General features: G+C 40.3%; 1 protein-coding gene across 1 annotated transcript in view; it reads right to left on the bottom strand.

Annotated features, from left to right (window-relative positions):
* Window positions 1-4628: 4628 nt before the first annotated feature.
* Window positions 4629-16989, bottom strand: part of LOC115777565 (Fc receptor-like protein 5) — a 48454-nt gene continuing 36093 nt past the window's right edge. Inside the window, exons 8-12 of the mRNA XM_030725497.1 lie at window positions 6625-6713; window positions 6449-6517; window positions 6230-6280; window positions 6067-6132; window positions 4629-5946 (exon numbers count right to left, since the gene is read on the bottom strand). Coding sequence (XP_030581357.1) covers window positions 5870-5946; window positions 6067-6132; window positions 6230-6280; window positions 6449-6517; window positions 6625-6713 — 352 coding nt within the window. The 3' untranslated portion in view covers window positions 4629-5869. The remainder of the gene's footprint in view (window positions 5947-6066; window positions 6133-6229; window positions 6281-6448; window positions 6518-6624; window positions 6714-16989) is intronic.

Below are 16989 nucleotides of genomic sequence, written 5' to 3' on the forward strand. Positions count from 1 at the left end.
TTCCTCAAGATGGAGCGGACTTTTTTTCTGGAAAACTTTGTTTTTATGTACCCTTTTTATGGTGTTTATGTTTGGAGACTGCGAGAGTGGCCACGCTCCTATTGTTTACTCTCGGGACCAGCTGATCTCCATCGGGAGCTCCGCTGTGCCTACTCCTGCAGAACGACTTGATATTCCCCGCGAACTGAGAAGGAAGAGACGCGGGAGACGTGCGGGCATAGGTCGTCGTTGCCAGGGGAGAAGGTACAGGCCCGTCATCCGGTCCATCATCATGGGAAACGTGAGATCTCTTCCCAACAAAGTGGACGAGCTGGCGGCGCTAACGCGACATCAAAGGAGCTACCGGGAGAGCAGCCTCATGTGCCTGACAGAGACGCCCCCCACCTCCATCTTGTCCCTCTCAACTCATCATGTGAGGAAGGAGCTACGTAAAATCAAGGTGCGAAAGGCTGCTGGTCCAGACGGCATCAGCTCCAGGCTCCTGAGGTGCTGCGCAGATCAACTGTGTGGCATCATGGGATACATGTTCAACCTGAGCTTGAAGCTGGGGAAAGTACCACAACTGTGGAAGACCTCCTGTGTGGTACCGGTACCAAAGACCAAACATCCAAAGGATCTTAGCAGCTACAGGCCGGTAGCCCTGACATCGCATCTAATGAAGACCCTCGAGAGGCTGGTCCTCAACCAGCTACGCCTCATGGTGTCGTCTTCGTTGGACCCGCTACAGTTCGCCTACCGGCCTGGCATCGGGGTGGATGACGCCATCATCTACCTCCTGCACCGAGCTCTGACCCACCTGGAGAAGCCTGGAAGCACTGTGAGGATCATGATCTTTGATTTCTCCAGTGCTTTTAACACCATCCAGCCAGGACTTCTGAGAGACAAGCTGGAACTGTCAGGAGTGGACCACCACATCTCCGAGTGGATACTGGACTACCTCACTGACCGCCCACAGTACGTGAGGACACAGGGCTGTGTCTCTGACAGGCTGGTCTGCAGTACGGGGGCCCCACAGGGAACTGTGCTGGCACCGTTCCTCTTCACCCTCTACACTGCAGACTTCTCCATCAACTCCCCACGCTGCCATCTGCAGAAGTTCTCTGACGACTCTGCCATAGTTGGCCTCATCACAGGTGAGGATGACTCAGAGTACAGACAGTGGACTCAGGACTTTGTGGACTGGTGCCAGCGGAACCACCTCCTGATCAACGCCGCTAAAACCAAGGAGCTGGTGGTGGATTTCCGCAGGCACAGACCCACCGCACGGACACCGGTGAACATCCAGGGAGTGGACATTGAGATAGTGGACTCTTATAAGTACCTGGGTGTTCACCTAAACAATAAACTGGACTGGACTCATAACACTGATGCGCTCTACAGGAAGGGTCAGAGCAGACTCCACCTGCTGAGAAGGCTGAGGTCTTTTGGAGTGCAGGGGGCACTCCTGAAGACCTTCTATGACTCTGTGGTGGCATCAGCCATCTTCTATGCAGCAGTATGTTGGAGCAGCAGCTTGTCTACAGCTGAGAGGAAGAGGATAGACAAGCTCATCAGGAAATCCAGCTCTGTACTAGGATGTCCTCTCGACTCAGTGCAGGTGGTGGGAGACAGAAGAACTCTGACCAAAATAACATCACTGATGGACAAGGTCTCCCATCCCATGCATGAAGCTGTTGCCGAGCTGGAGAGCTCCTTCAGTGACAGACTGCTGCATCCTAAATGCACAAAGGAGCGTTACCGCAGATCCTTCCTCCCAGCAGCTGTAAGACTTTATAATAACCATCACTGTGTAACGGTCACTGTTATTGTAATGCTGTGTACCACCACATGGTGGCACTCCTTGTTTATTGTAACTGTTAGTTACCGTTCTTCTTCATTGTTCTGTAGCGAGAGAGACTTCACCTCTGTGTGTACGCGGAATGTTGTGTTTCTCAGTAGCGTGAAGCTTAAGCCAGTGCCTTATTTTTTTGATGTTTGAAATAAACCACCCTTTTTGAGGAAAATTACCAGTCGTTGCTCTTTTAGCTATCCACCTGCACACCTCCGTGGCTGGCTTCACCTCGCCTCACGTTACAACTGCTCCCAACAAAAACCACAATAACCTACACAATGTAGGATAATATACTGTAAATAGTCCGGCCTGTTAAGGTTCAACACACAGGCACATCATGTACATTGTATATAGTGTTATTATTATTAGTAGTATTGTTATTATTATTATTATTATTATTAAGTTTAATCTTGTTTGTTGATTTTATATATATATATATATATATATATATATATATATATATATATATATGTATAAAATTTTCTTTCTTAATAATGTAAATTATTATACTTATATTTATAATAACTGCGGCTGCTGTTACACCCAAATTTCCCCTCTGTGGGACAATAAAGGCTGTTTCTTCTTCTTCTTCTTCTTCTTAACAGCGCTCAAAACATGTCAGCCGTCTCTCTCTTGTTGCTAAGAACATCTTGTGAACCCACAATGACCCACAATTCAGTGCTGATTAATTTTCTTAAGAATTATCTCCTGCGATTTGTGACTCATTTTCGGGTCACATATGTGATCATCCTAACAGATCAGGTTAGTGATCCAGCAGAGGGCGCTGCTGAGGAGACAAACACAATCAGATACAGTGAATTCCAACAATCCTGCATGTGAGGATCTCACATGCTTAGTGTATTGTTTTGTGTACTCTGTGGATCATAAAGTATCCTTTTGTGTTACCTCTAGGAGTTGTAATTATCAGAATCTAAACATAAAGATGTGACAAATCCAAGTTAAGACCAAGATGATCTGAACATGTCGAGACACAATGAAGCCCCAGAACATGTGAAGTTCCCCTTTGCAGTGATTCTACTAGTTTGTGAAAGTGTTTTGGTGTGAGGGAAACCACAATGTAAGAATGAAGAGCACTGCTGATTCTAATGTCAGACAGACTGAGCCACCATGAATGGAGGAGAGCAGATACAGAGCCTCAGAAACAGCTTCACTGCTTTGTGACAAAATATTTTCCATCAGTTTGTCTTTTAAGAGAGATCAGTAACAGGTGATCAATCACAAGGCCTGATCACATGGATTGTTCTACTATTAGAGTTTATTCTTGCTTTAAAAATCTGCAGCTGGCAGATCTGACCATGTTCATGTTTGATCACATGCTGCCAGCACTGCAGTGGGACACACCTGCCACAGTGGCTGAGAAAAAGAGGGTTAAGATCCTGTTGGATTTCAAGCTCCAGACTGACAAGCAGCTGCTGACTAACCAGCCACACACAGTGGTGACTGACAAGGAGCACAAGACAGCAGCTGTGACAGATGTGACGTTCCTGGATAACAGGAACATCAGAAAGAAGTAAACCAGCAGCTTGATGAAGTATTGATGAAGTATTGATGAAGTAGGATTTTTACTTCAAAAAACAAACATTTTTTTGGGCTTGTTTTTTGTTTTTGAACGAGAAGTTGCTTATTTGGGATTGACTTTCTTTCCGAGTGAAACTCCTTGAACTCCATACTAAAGCAATTATGGGGCAGTAGTTTGTCCCTTCCAAGCCCCCGTTTCCTGTTTATCCCTCCCGCCCAAGTTGACCGGGTGCACAACCAACCAAACACTCATAACATCCCAGAGTGAGGAGGCAGCATAATGAGTTCCTGTAAGTGGGGAAAATATAGAAAAAATCTAATAAAGAGTGGGAGAAAAAGAGCGAACTAAAGAATGGATCTGAGCTCGGATGGGAGTCTGGCGTGAAAAGTGGATATGCATTATGCAATGCATAGGAGCGCCTCACAAGAGGTATATGTGTCCGCAAAAACCTCAGAAAGTAGCTGCAGTCCTGATGGGAGACGTATGAAAGGCACTCTGCAGATTTTGCAAGTGTGAATTATGTGCTCACCATGCTGATTGAACTCAACATGCTAATACTGAGAAGCACACACACACAAAAACTGTGCACCCTTCTCTTCTATGAGGCTAAGAAACATGGCTTTCACTGCTCCAAAACACACAGACAAAACAATAAAATGAGCTATACTGCTATAGAGCTATACTGTTTAAAAGCGGCCTCAGTTTTACACGATGTGGTGGGTTGCCAGTTGGGCTTTTTTTGGGCTTGTTTCTATCGCAAGATCTGGCAACACTGGTGACAAATTAAATCTGTATTACATGAAAGTACAGGCCGGACCTCCCTGAGAAAACTGGGAAAACACAGTAAAAAGGCGTGATGAGCATAACGTCAGAGCGGCTGTTACTTCGCATCATGTTGACAATTTTAGGTCATTTTAGAACATTGTGAGCTGTTTAACAATGAGTGCCTTTAAATGAACGCTCTCTTTCAGTGGATTCATGCACAACACTGAACAGCTGTGAATGTACTCACTCTGACACACAACAACAACACACTTTATTTATAGAACACTTTTCTTAACAAAGATACAAAGTGCTTATTTGCAAAATCAAAGAAATAGTTAAAAACATAAAAACAGATCTACAGCACATTAAAGTGCATTAAAATTATGATCGACAGCAGGAGTGTCCAAACTTGTCTCATGGAGGATTTGATAATGTGAAAGTGCCCGAGGGCCAACAGTCCTTGATGACGTTATTTTAAAGAATCAAAGATCCTTATAAATAGTGTTATTTAATACTTTCATTTCCATTCAGCAAACAAACATGAAGTAACCAAATGTAGAGCATAAAGCTCTGAATTACCAACTGAAATTTAAAACATACAGAAACTGTAAAAAACTGCTGTGTAATCCTGATAACAGAGCAACAGGTAAGATACTGACACTACTGTGAAGGACACACAGGTACACAGCGCAGGTCTGACTCCAGAGCAGTGGTAGATGTGTGTAAAATGTCACGTAGGTGGAGTCACTCAGTCTGGATCTCAAGCAGTTCTTCTTTAAGTTCAGAACAGAGAAAATCTGCATTCACAAACATGTGGAGCCAAACAAGACGAACATTTTCTATGCAAATGTTCATCTCTGGAAACTTGATCTTATCCAGCTGCTGGTGTTGTGCCAAAAAGTGATGTTTTTATGTTTTTGATGTATAACATCTCTGCTTAAATTTATTAATTAGACTGTAGTCAAGAGAATTTATGAAGGCCTTATGAATAAAATAAAGAAATGACCCATTTTGCAAGCATCTTTATGACTGTGTTACTGTAGCTACATTATAATCAAGCTGCTCCTTTTTGTCCTCTTCAACTATCTTTATAGAACCGTGATTTTATATGTGTTGTAACTTCTGCTGCCCCCTTGACCAGATCTCTATGAAAAAAATTAAATTTTTCCTGATAAATAAAAAATACATAAAAGCTGCTTTGCCAAAATGTAATTGCAGCTTCTACCTGTGACAGGATTTGTTCTCACTCAGAATGAATTGATATCATTCATGATGACGATGATGATACTTTATTGATCCCACAATAGGGAAATTACAGAATGACAGATATGTTTGACAGATTGGAGCCAAAAAGTCATTTACACCAGTTTAAATACATCGTTTTTTGTTTTTTATTGGCACTTTCCAAAAATCACTTTTTGGAATTACATGCTGAGTTGAATTCATTGCTTGGGCCGGTGGGCCAAAAATAACATGTATGGACAAGATGCATGGGCCATAAAAAAATCTGAGCATGGGCCATGTTTGGCCCGTGAGCCATAGTTTGGACTCCTCTGATTTAAAGGAAGATAAACGACTGAAACACACTGAGGGATTCTTTCTGAAGGAAATATAAACTCAGGCTATCAGGATCATTGCTTTGAATGAAAAATCTGCTCCTTTTCACTCAAAGTGACGTCAAGTTTTTAAGTTCCTTTAAAGAGAAAAAGATAAAAACAGCTAAAGAGCTGCTGTTAAGATTTTAGAGCTGTGGCTGAATTTGGATTCACATTATAGTAGTCAGAGCTCTCCTCTGGGTCACCACGTTGTCCTGTTGAGGTGATCAAATGAAAGCATTTAAAAACAAACACCCTCTGTTTGCATTTATTATCAGTCAGAATAATTAACAATGTAGATTTTACATTTCAAATCTCAGAGTTTGTGCACTCACTCGTCTTGTTAATGACTTTGAGCTGAATCACAGATGTGACATTGGTGTAATCACCTTCAGGTGGACCTGAAATAATCATCTTATTGACTTTAATGTTAAACACAGTTATTGTATAATCATCCAGCTTCCACAAACTCTGTATTAATGAAAGTGTGTACTTTACCATTTTCAGTGTTTTCAGAGCCTCTGATTGTCTCATAGACACAACGATCACCTACAGGTCAGAGAAAATCAGTCACCTCATGTCTGTGATACTAATTTAAACACAGCTTCAAACAAGTATTCTTGTTTCCTTCAACAGAGTTCAAACTGCAGCAGATGTAATAATTACAGTCTGGATGCAAAGAGCATCAGAATATTTTAAAGTAGATGAAAAACTAACCATGAAGAAGAGAGGAGTACACTTGCTGCTGATGTTCATCCTGATTCACCGTCTGCTCATTAGCAGGACCTTTATTAAAAATGTAAAGAAGACATTTGCTTTCACACAGACCTCATGATGCATTTGTGTATCTGAATGAATGAAGAGTTTGTAGTAAGTAAAGGAAAAGTTCTCCCTGTTGGTCGTTCTGCAGCGATACAACAAGAGCAGGAGAATAATGAGGAGAGAGACTCCACAAACCAGTCCAACAATCAGCCATGAAGAGCTGTCAGCTGCTGACACAGTTACTGTAACAACAAACAATTATTAATAAACTGTAATTATATTGGATATTTTCCTTCTCAGTCATCAAAATCATTTCCAAATATTCATCAAATCTTTGATCCTGCTCACCTTTAACTAACATCCAGCTCTGTGGTGACTCTCTTCCTGAGTATTCACACTTGTAGAAACCTTCATCAGACTTTGACACTGCAGAGATCTTCAGCTCCTCTCGGGTATCATTTTGAATAAGTTTGTCATTGTGGTAGAAAAACACATTGGAAAGTATTTTTTGTGTCCTCAAACTGCAGCTCAGACTAACAGAAGCTCCTTCAGTCACAGGATGAACAGGACTCACCAGGATAGGAGCATCAGGATCATCTGTGACACAATCAAACACAATTGTTTCAGTCAGATCAGCTGGTGCAGACTTTTAGAAAAAGCTGACAAACAGTCAAGTCAATTTATTTATTTAACACATTTAAGCAGAATAAACCAAAGTGCTGAACAGCAAGTAAAATTATCAAAGAAACAATACAAATGATTGAACAATAAAAAGTGATGATTTAATAAATAAAACAATACAGCAATAAAATAAATATGAAAGTAGTAAATAATAATTAAAAAGTAAAATAATGATAGTGTGGTGTCTGATCGATCTGTGTGTTAAATTGTGTGTTAAACTGCATTTATGTTTAGGTTTTCTCCTTTAGGATTAAGGCCTTGAGTTCAGGGCTGCTTTGATCAGTGAATGGTATGAGAGTGGAACCTCTTGTTGCTCTCTCCAAAAAAGAGAATGACCTCACATACATGCAGGAAATAAGATATACCTGGTTTTTCAGAAAATACTATATATGGTGTTTGTACTGCTATGCTAAAATTCTATGTATGCATATGTGTTCTCTTTCTTAAAGTCTTTACTGGAATGTATGTATTGTCTCTTTCCTTAAAGGTTCAGGCAAAGGAGATGTGATTTAAACTTCCCCCACAGAAGGAATGTATAGAATGTCCTTGTAGGATCTCTGGCTTTCCATATAAGGGATTGTCCAGATGTTCAGCTATAGGTTAGGAGGCTGAGGATGTGGGGGTTGCTAACACTATATAATGTCTGTTGCCCCTTTGTTCAAGGGAGTTAGGAAGATTGGGCCTCCTGTCCCCCGATGGCTCTACAAAGCATCGGTTATGACATTGTCTTTTTTGTAAATAAACTTTATGTTATACATTAAGACTGTCGGCGAAGGATTTCTTCAACCACATCATGAAACTACAATTTTGACATCGTGAACTACAATAGTAAATGAGATACACTGACACAATAAACAGAAAGTAATCTGAAGCTGGAAAACTTCATGAGAAGAAGCTTGTTTTCCACTGATCTGAAGAAAAGGAGGATGATGACCTAATCCAGAGTTTCAGAGCTGTGACTCAGAATGAGTGGTCACCTACGAGCCAATCAGCAATTAGGAATAACTAGAAGCTGTTGATATTTGCAGCTAAGTGAGCAGCATGGGACGGGATTGGAGAAGATCTGATTGATAACCTGGAGCAAACCCATGCAAGCACTTCCTGTCTTTCACAGTGCAACAACTGAAAAACATGATCAAGCCTCCACACAGTGTTAATTTCGTTGACCAACTATTTTCGTCACAACCCTTTTTTTCATGACGAAAACGAAATAAAAACTACCTAAAAGGATTTTTTTTTTAAAATGACGAAATAAATTGACACTTTCGTCAACAAATCAAAATGAGATGGAAATGCTTGGTGAGGATGACATCCAATCACAATTGATTTAATTTTGCAAAAGGGCGGGACAAATTAGGAAAACATCCAATCAAACGCACAGTTGTACAAATTTGATCTAAACCTTGGAAGGCCACACTAGCCTGTGAATTTTCCAGGCAGAGCAGGCCTACTCATCAATATTTTATTGTTATGCTCAATAAACAGGGTCAGGTAAATAAAGATGTTTGTGCAATATGTTTATGTGTATTGGTCTTTCAAGCATTGTTCCATAACTTTTAATAAATGTTTAATTTTGTGTAAGTGTGTATAATGACTAATTCAAGGGAACTGAAGAAAAAGCATTTTACACCCTTTATGTTTTATTTGACTAAATCGACGGTAGATTCAGTCAAATATATTCTAATTGGCCGACTAAAACTAGACTAAAACTAAAACTATTCAGATGACAAAATTATGACTAAAACTAAATTACATTTTCATCCAAAGACTATGACTAAAACTAAATCAAAATTTTCTGTCAAAACTAAAACTGTTTCCAGGTACCTGTCAGGAGACCAGCAGCAGCATTTTGAAGCAGCTGTAACTGTGATATTACTGTTGTAGTCAGTCCAACATATAATGAACTGCAGCAGTCTGGATGTAATAAAAGTATGAATGACTTTCTGTGATAGAAAGACCTGGTTTAACTTTAGTTAAAAGTCTTAATTGAAGAAAGCCTGATTTGATCTGTGAGCCAAACTTAAGATCAATATTTTTCACAAGCGGTTTAACAAATGATGTCTGGGCTCAGGATCTGACGGCTCATTAAAAGTATAATTGCCTAAGAATTAAGTTTAAGTTGCTGCACTCAGAAACCTGCAAAAATTGGCATTCGCTTGCTTTTTATTAACAGACCAGTACAAGGAGCTCCAGGATGGAAGAGGTTAAGTTCAGATGACAAAAATCTTCCCTAAACCAAACCTTCATCACAGTAAGGAAAAATCTGTGACTGAGTTCTCTTTGGAAACTGTGATGGTGGAAGTTTTTACTGGGACAGCAAAACAAACAGTTCTTCATTCCACAAGAAATTATTTAAATGATTCCCCAAAGATTCAAGATCTGAACTTTATCATTTGTATTTTTGTTTTTGGTGCCATGTTTTCATTCTTGATAATGAAGCTCTGCACAATTCTAACAAGCAGCTGATTAAATTAGATAATTATTCATTTTTATATGAGGCTGCTGTAGCAGTGAGGTGTGGTTTGAGCACAGCTGCAGGAGGAGAGGTGGAGCAGAGTAGTTCATGGAGCTGTGCACAGTGCAGGTAAAATAAAGAAAGTTTGCTGCTCTGAACTCCCTGATTGGCTCTGCACTGAGGAGAAATCACATACAGCAGAACCTTTGATACAACTGCACCTTTTTACATGATACACTCTGATGACACATCTTGACCTTCTTTGTGGTTTATTGAAAAAAGAAAATATAACAGTTATTTGTGCACTTTACAAATTTGCTTAACTAGTTTAAAAGATTGAGTGAAATGAGACCAACAATCAAGAGCATTTTGCTGCTTTGGTGAGATGCCGAAAATTGTCTAAAATTCGAATTTTTTACTGAAAAAAAAAGTATATTAACATACCCTGTACAGTGATGTTGACTGCACTGCTGAACTCTCCTGATCCAGACTCACACCAGTACACTGCAGCATCTGACTGTGATGTGTTGATGTTACATGTGGATCCAGTCATTGTCCTACAGTCAGAGTTCAGTCGGCCGTCCTCAGTGAACTTCTTCACTCTCCACTCAGCAGAGTTTCCCTCACAGGTCAGTGAGACAGAGTCAGAGGTGAAGTGTTGCACTCTGTCAGGACTCACTGTGAGAGACGCTGCTGAATGAACATCTGGAAACATGCAGGGAGGAGACAAAGCTCAGAGATGTTAAGTATTTCTTATTAACAGATTAAGAAGATACAATATTTGTTTTGGCCAACCTAAAATTTGTACCTTCAATACCAAGAACAACAAAATCTTTGATGTGAGAAAAACATTTATTGGCCACCTGTAGTCAGTGTTTTCTTCACATTTATGTTAAACTGCCTGCTGCCTTTCTTTACCCAAAGATGTTCCTGTTCTTCATATATTTCAGTTTTTTCTGTACATCCACTTGACCACTAAGAAAAGTGTCTTCAGTCAATTGTACATCTTGTCTGTTGAGTAATTAATATGAAATTAAAGTCAATATTTGGTGTGATCACCTTTATCTTCAACACAGCCTGAACTCTCTTTGGCAGCTTTCTAGTCATTTCTTTAAATGGTCTTCAGGAAATGTTCTCCAGGCTTCTTGAAGGACATTTTATGCTTGAATGAGTTGTAGGTCAGTTTTAAGTGGCTAAACAAGCAAATAAATAAATGAGCCTATCCCAGCTTTCATAGGGTCAGAGGCAGCTTATTTTTTTAATGGCAGGTAATTTCATAACACAGCAGGATGTCTGCTACCATTTGCTTACATCTACTGTCCAGTAGACCCACAGTTTCCTGTATTGTGTTTACGTGACACTTCTCATTTGTAAATGACTTCTTTCTCTTATTATGCATGTTGCTTCTGTTGCACCCTTAAAAAGAACTAAAAAAATAAAAAGATGAAAATTGGTATTCACTTTGTGCAACTTTATTACCAAAAATAATCACCGGCTCGAGCATACAGCGTGTGTAGTTTTCTCCTTTCACAGTACAATCACTGTCATGAACTCTCCTTCCCATCATGCATTGTGTCATTCGTAGCCCCTTAACTGGCAAGGGCCCGGTGACGGGCCGTTTGTAGTCCCTTTTATATGGCAGGCTAGACCCTCCCATTTTTATTGACACGTCATTCGGCCAATCATGTAACTGGCTGCACCAAATCACCTGACAAAGCTACGTGACGCCCTCTGAGTATTATTGGCTCTGGGAAACCCATTTCTTAACATGATTGGCCGAATGAGGTGTCAGTCAAAATGGGCGGGTCTAGCCTGCCATATAAATGCAGTTCATTCGGCCCGCGGACCAGACGCAGCCGATTAATAGGCTATGAAATGGGTTGTTCAGAGCCAATAATAACCAGAAGGCGTTATGTAGTTTTTGTCAGGTGATTTTTTTGCTGCCAGTTAAGGGGTTAAAGCGGTATTATCATGCCAGAAATCTATGAAAGAAACAAAAAAAACTAAAGTAATTTTTAACACATTTAGCCATCGACCACCTGTTTTAACTAAATACTAAATAAAGTAGATGTTTGCCCAATAAAAATAAATAAATATATATATCTATTAATTGACTATCACATTCTTAACATCTTTTTCAGGGCTCTACATCCTCCCCTACTAAAATAATAAAATGTTTCCAAAACATTTTACCCTCCAAAAACCTAAAGAATGTATCCTTACTACTAACTTTTAACATTGAACTCACCCAGGTGCCATTTAGTTACATGTTGCTCTTCAAAACGATAACCAACATTACACCTCAAATGACTACAAATGTATGTATACAGGATAAGTACATTTACCTATATTCCTGTTTCAGTGTATCAACTTAAATGATTGGTACATTGGTAGGCCTCCCAAGTCCATTAAGTCACATATGGCTAAATCTACCATTCCACCTTATTAAATGTGTCCACATTAAACATGCTTTGAATGTAGTACCACTTCTTACAGACTACTTTTGTGTTACCCGATAACACACTCAATTCCTTCTGTAAATGCATCAATAACGTATAAGTGTAGGTTTAGTCACTAGAAATACATTTCTGCAAAATGACTCTTACTCGTAACTAAATAGTTTTGTACCAAATGAGTAACAAAACATTTTCAATCAACTTTAGCTGTAACTACAACTAGATATAGTTCAAAATACTATTCCTATTTCTTCAAAGATGTGAAACTAGGTTTCCCTAACTCATCATATGTAAAGATGGATTTTGGTTGACGTGTCCTTGAGGAACGTCGCTCCTGCTCCACTTCCACCTCCCAATCACCCTCCGAGGAAACACTGCTGTCTTCCTCAAGCATTTCAAGTTCAAGTCTTTGATCCTCAGTATCCATGCCTGGATTTTGACTTGTGTCTTGGTTCTGAATGTCTCCTTCCTCATGTCTCTTGTCCACTTGATTACTGATGTCAGCAGAATCATTCTCATCCTGAGACTGGTTTTGTCTTCCTACAAGTCTCCTAGTTTGGGTTTCTTCTGCAGGTTGGCTTGATCTGGACTGAAAGACTGGGGCATGCGGATTGAGGCTGGTAGTCTGACTTTGACGGGCAATCCACACAGAATACTCGTTCTCACTACAGCTGTCAGAATCCTCCTGAACTTGATCTCTGATTTGGCGTATTTGTTTACCTTCTCGTCTCCTTTGTTTGTGTTTTTCTTTTGGTCCTTTAGTATCTTGACCATCAATAAGATAAGGACAGGGTAATAACACATTCCTATGAGGGATTCTTTCCCTTCCTTCACCATCTAATGGTGTCACCACATAAACTGGACTATCTTTCCCTCTTCTTTATTTTATAACATGCATTTTGTTTTCCCAGTAAGCACGTATCTTTCCAGGTCCTCCTCTTTCAGATAGATTTTGGACAAGAACATGGTCTCCAGGTTGAAGTTCTGAGCTCCAGGCTTTTCTGTTGTAATACTTTTGTCCTCTTTTGCTTGCTTTTCTCATGTTTTCTTGTGCAATGCTGTAAGCTTCCTGCATTGACCTTTGCCATTTGTCTGCATAGTCCTGATGAGACTGTGACGGCTTTTGCTCTTTTGGAAACAGTAGGTCAATAGGTAGGATTGGCTCTTTTCCAAATAACAGAAAAAATGGTGAAAAGCCGGTCGATTCGTTCATTGTAGAGTTGTATGCATGTACTACTTTGTTTAAATAGTCTTTCCAGTTAGGTTTCTGCGTCTCTTGCAGTGTTCTGAGCATGCTTAACAAAGTTCTGTTAAAACGTTCAGCCGGGTTAGACTGGGGATGGTAAGGGGTTGTCCTTGAATGTTGTATCCCACTGTAACTCTGTAACTTCCTGAACAACTCATTCTCAAATTCCCTTCCCTGATCATGATGAATTCGGGCAGGGTATCCGAATCGCAGAATAAAGTCATCAAAGATTTTGCATGCAGCTGTCTTTCCAGACTTGTTAGGTGTTGCATAAGCCTGCGCAAACTTAGTAAAATGATCTACTATTACCAGAATATACTCTACACCCCCTTTACTTCTCTCTAGATGCAGATAATCGATCGATATTAGCTCAAAAGGCGCAGAGGTTGTAATAGTTTGTAGTGGGGTTCGGGTTTTCCGGTTAGGTTTCTTTTGTTTCAAGCAGCGGCAGACTCTTGTAACATAATGTTCAATCTCTTCTCGCATTTTTGGCCAAAAAAACCTCTCCCTGGCCAATGAGATCATTCTGTCTGCACCTAAATGACCCATTTCTTCATGGAGTTGCTGGTAAATCAATTTCTTGAGCTTAGCAGGCACTACAAGTTGATTTCTCGTTTTTGTCTTTCGTCGTAAAACTCCATCTTTGTCCAGATAAAGATGAGGCCACTCTCTCAGTAATCGTTTCACTTCAGATGGCTCTTTTACTTTATCCCTGTATTTAAGTTTTTCATTATGCTGCTTTAATGTGATTACTCGTTGTATCACTTGGTCTTCGTGTTGAGCCATCTGGATGTCTTTGACTGCTATTGGCTCAACTGGAGTTGCACATGGAACAGTTAGTTGTGACAGTACATCTACATTGCATGTAATAGCTGAAATCCAGTCAGTATCACCACTGTGATCTGCTTTGAGTCCTTGCTGTAGTGCTGTAATGTCATCAGCTTTACATTCCTCTGTACATGCTGACATCATTTTGTCCATTTCAGCAGGTTTGCGAGATAGAAAATCAGCATCTCGGTTGACTTTACCGGGTCTGTACTTCAGAGTGAAACAAAAATCAGCTAATTCTGAGACCCAGCGATGTCCTACCGCATTCAGTTTAGCACTTTTCATCACATATGTTAAGGGATTGTTATCACTGTACACCACAAAGTGTGGGGCATGAAAAAGGTCATCTCGAAATCGCTCAGTGACAGCCCACTTCAGAGCTAAGCATTCAAGCTTCCCTGAGTGGAGTTTGTAGTTTTTCTCAGTTGGAGTGAGTGTACGTGAACCATAACCTATTACTCTTAATACTCCCTCCTGCCGTTGATATAAAACAGCCCCAAGACCTTGCTCTGACGCGTCCACCTGTAACACAAATGGTTTTTCAAGGTCTGGGTAGGCCATTACTGGTGGATCTGATAAAGCGTCAACAAGTCTTTCAAGTGCCTCCTGCTGCAATGTCGTCCATTCCACCGACTGAGATGGCGGCAGCTGTATAGAACTTTTCTTTAAGGATTTGTTCTTTGTCTTTGGGTGTGACAACAGATCGTAAAGCGGTTTTGTTATCCTTGCGAAGTCAGCTATGAATGATCGGTAGTAGCCTAAAAAGCCTACAAGGGATCTTACTTCTCTGACTGTTTTAGGACTCGACTTTTTCAAAGCTTGCACTGCTTCTGCTTCTTTTGGGTTCATCCGATACCCATCCTCTGAAATGACACGGCCAACGTAACACACTTCTCTTTTAAAGAAATCACATTTCTTTGCTCTGAGTTTGATTCCACATTCTTTTTGTCTTTGTAAAACTTTTCTCACACTTTCCACATGTTGGTCAAAATCTTTGCTAAAAACTAAAACATCATCGAGATAGGGCACACATACCTCATCCCTGAGATCTCCAAGACAACCTTCCATATACCTCTGAAAGGCAGCTGGGGCATTTGTTAGCCCGAATGGTATCCTCAGCCATTCATAAAGTCCCCATGGCGAGATGAAGGCAGTGCATGCTCTGCTGTCTGGGCTAACAAAGCCTTGGTGGTAGGCTTTTCCTTGGTCTAGCACCGTGAACCAGGAATTTCCACCAAGATTTTCCAAAATTTCTTGAATCCTTGGAATGGGGTGTCTGTCGGGGTGTGTCTTTTCGTTTAATTTCCTATAATCCACACAAAGCCGGATGGTAGAGTCTTTTTTTCTCACAATTACTATTGGTGATGAATAAGAAGAGGATGACTCCTGTATCCACCCCTTAGTGAGCAGATCTTGAATGTGCTTTTTCACTTCCTGATACAAATGATGAGGGATTGAATTGTATGTTTTTGTCACTGGGATGTTGTCTTTGAGATGTATTTCCATCTGCAGATCAGGTATGCATCCTGTATCCCACTCATTTTGTGCAAAAACATCACTTTCCTCTCTTAGCATTTTCCTCACTTTGTCTTGTTGTTCTACCGTTAAGTGTGAAATGTCAACTGGTGGATCCCATATTTGTTTGTTGTTTTTTCCTTCATTATCTGATGTCACTTTCATGTCTTTGGTGTGTGCATGTCCACTTTCACTTTGTGACCTCTTTGTGACTTCTTTTACCTCTTGTATGTGATCCACAGTGAATAATGAACCAATTATTGTCCTGTTTTGTAGTCTAATATTGTTGTCTGTGTGGTTTTCGACTACAATTGAAATTTTAGCTCCCTCATCAGTTGGTATGTGTATTAGTTGCGGTTGTATTTGTAATCCTTCTGGCCATGGTGTGCTTTCATTTGGTTCCAAAACTGCATATTGTCCCTTTAGCACATTTTTCTTGAATTTTCCACAGATTACTTTGGACATTTGATGTTTTGGGATGATAACATCTTGTCTCCCTAGTTTTACTGTTTGATTCTCTGCCATAGATTTGTCTTTACGTAACACAGAGAACACTGCCTTTGCCTTTTTTTGTCCTACGTCTAACGCTGACCCAAGACTGTGCAAGAACTTGTTGGGAAGAGTTCTATCTGATGACATGTTAGACTTTGCGAGTTCTTCTATGACATTGAAACCCACTATTGGCTTAGTGATTGGCTGAGAGCTTACAAGAAATGGCACTAACAGTTCACTGTCTCTGTTGTCTGTAAGGCTGAACTCAACTCCTACCCAACCCTCATAAGGTATCTCAGTGCCATTTGCTGCAGAAAGGTCTAACATACCCTCCTCAAGAAGCTCTTTCACTGATCGAACCGCGGCGTCTGGTAGATGTTTTTCTTTCCAGTCTAGATCCACAATTGACACTTGTGATCCTGTGTCCCAAAGAGCGGTGACTGGAACACCCCCAATATGGCACTGGACCAGGTTTTTGCGTCCTATTAGTTTTGCTGTCTTTTCCTGTTTTTTTGACAAAGGCACATCCTTCTGTGGAACAACACTGTCAATAACATTTTCAGTATGCACTTCAATTTTGTTGACATTAACTGTTGAGTCTTTCTTTTTCCGACAACCAATAGCCCAATGTTCACTGCTTCCACATTTAAAACAATGTGTACATTTTCCTTCTGGGTTTGATTGTTCGCATTGACGACATTTTCTGGGGTTCTTTCTCGTAGCACTTTGATAGTATGGCTTACTTTTTAAGTTTTTGTCTTCAGTTTTCACTTTTGCCTGAGTCAAGTTAGAGACTTGTGTTGAAAGATTTTGGATAGCTTCA

This window comes from Archocentrus centrarchus, unplaced genomic scaffold, assembly GCF_007364275.1.
Source record: "Archocentrus centrarchus isolate MPI-CPG fArcCen1 unplaced genomic scaffold, fArcCen1 scaffold_57_ctg1, whole genome shotgun sequence".
Classification (NCBI taxonomy): domain Eukaryota; kingdom Metazoa; phylum Chordata; class Actinopteri; order Cichliformes; family Cichlidae; genus Archocentrus; species Archocentrus centrarchus.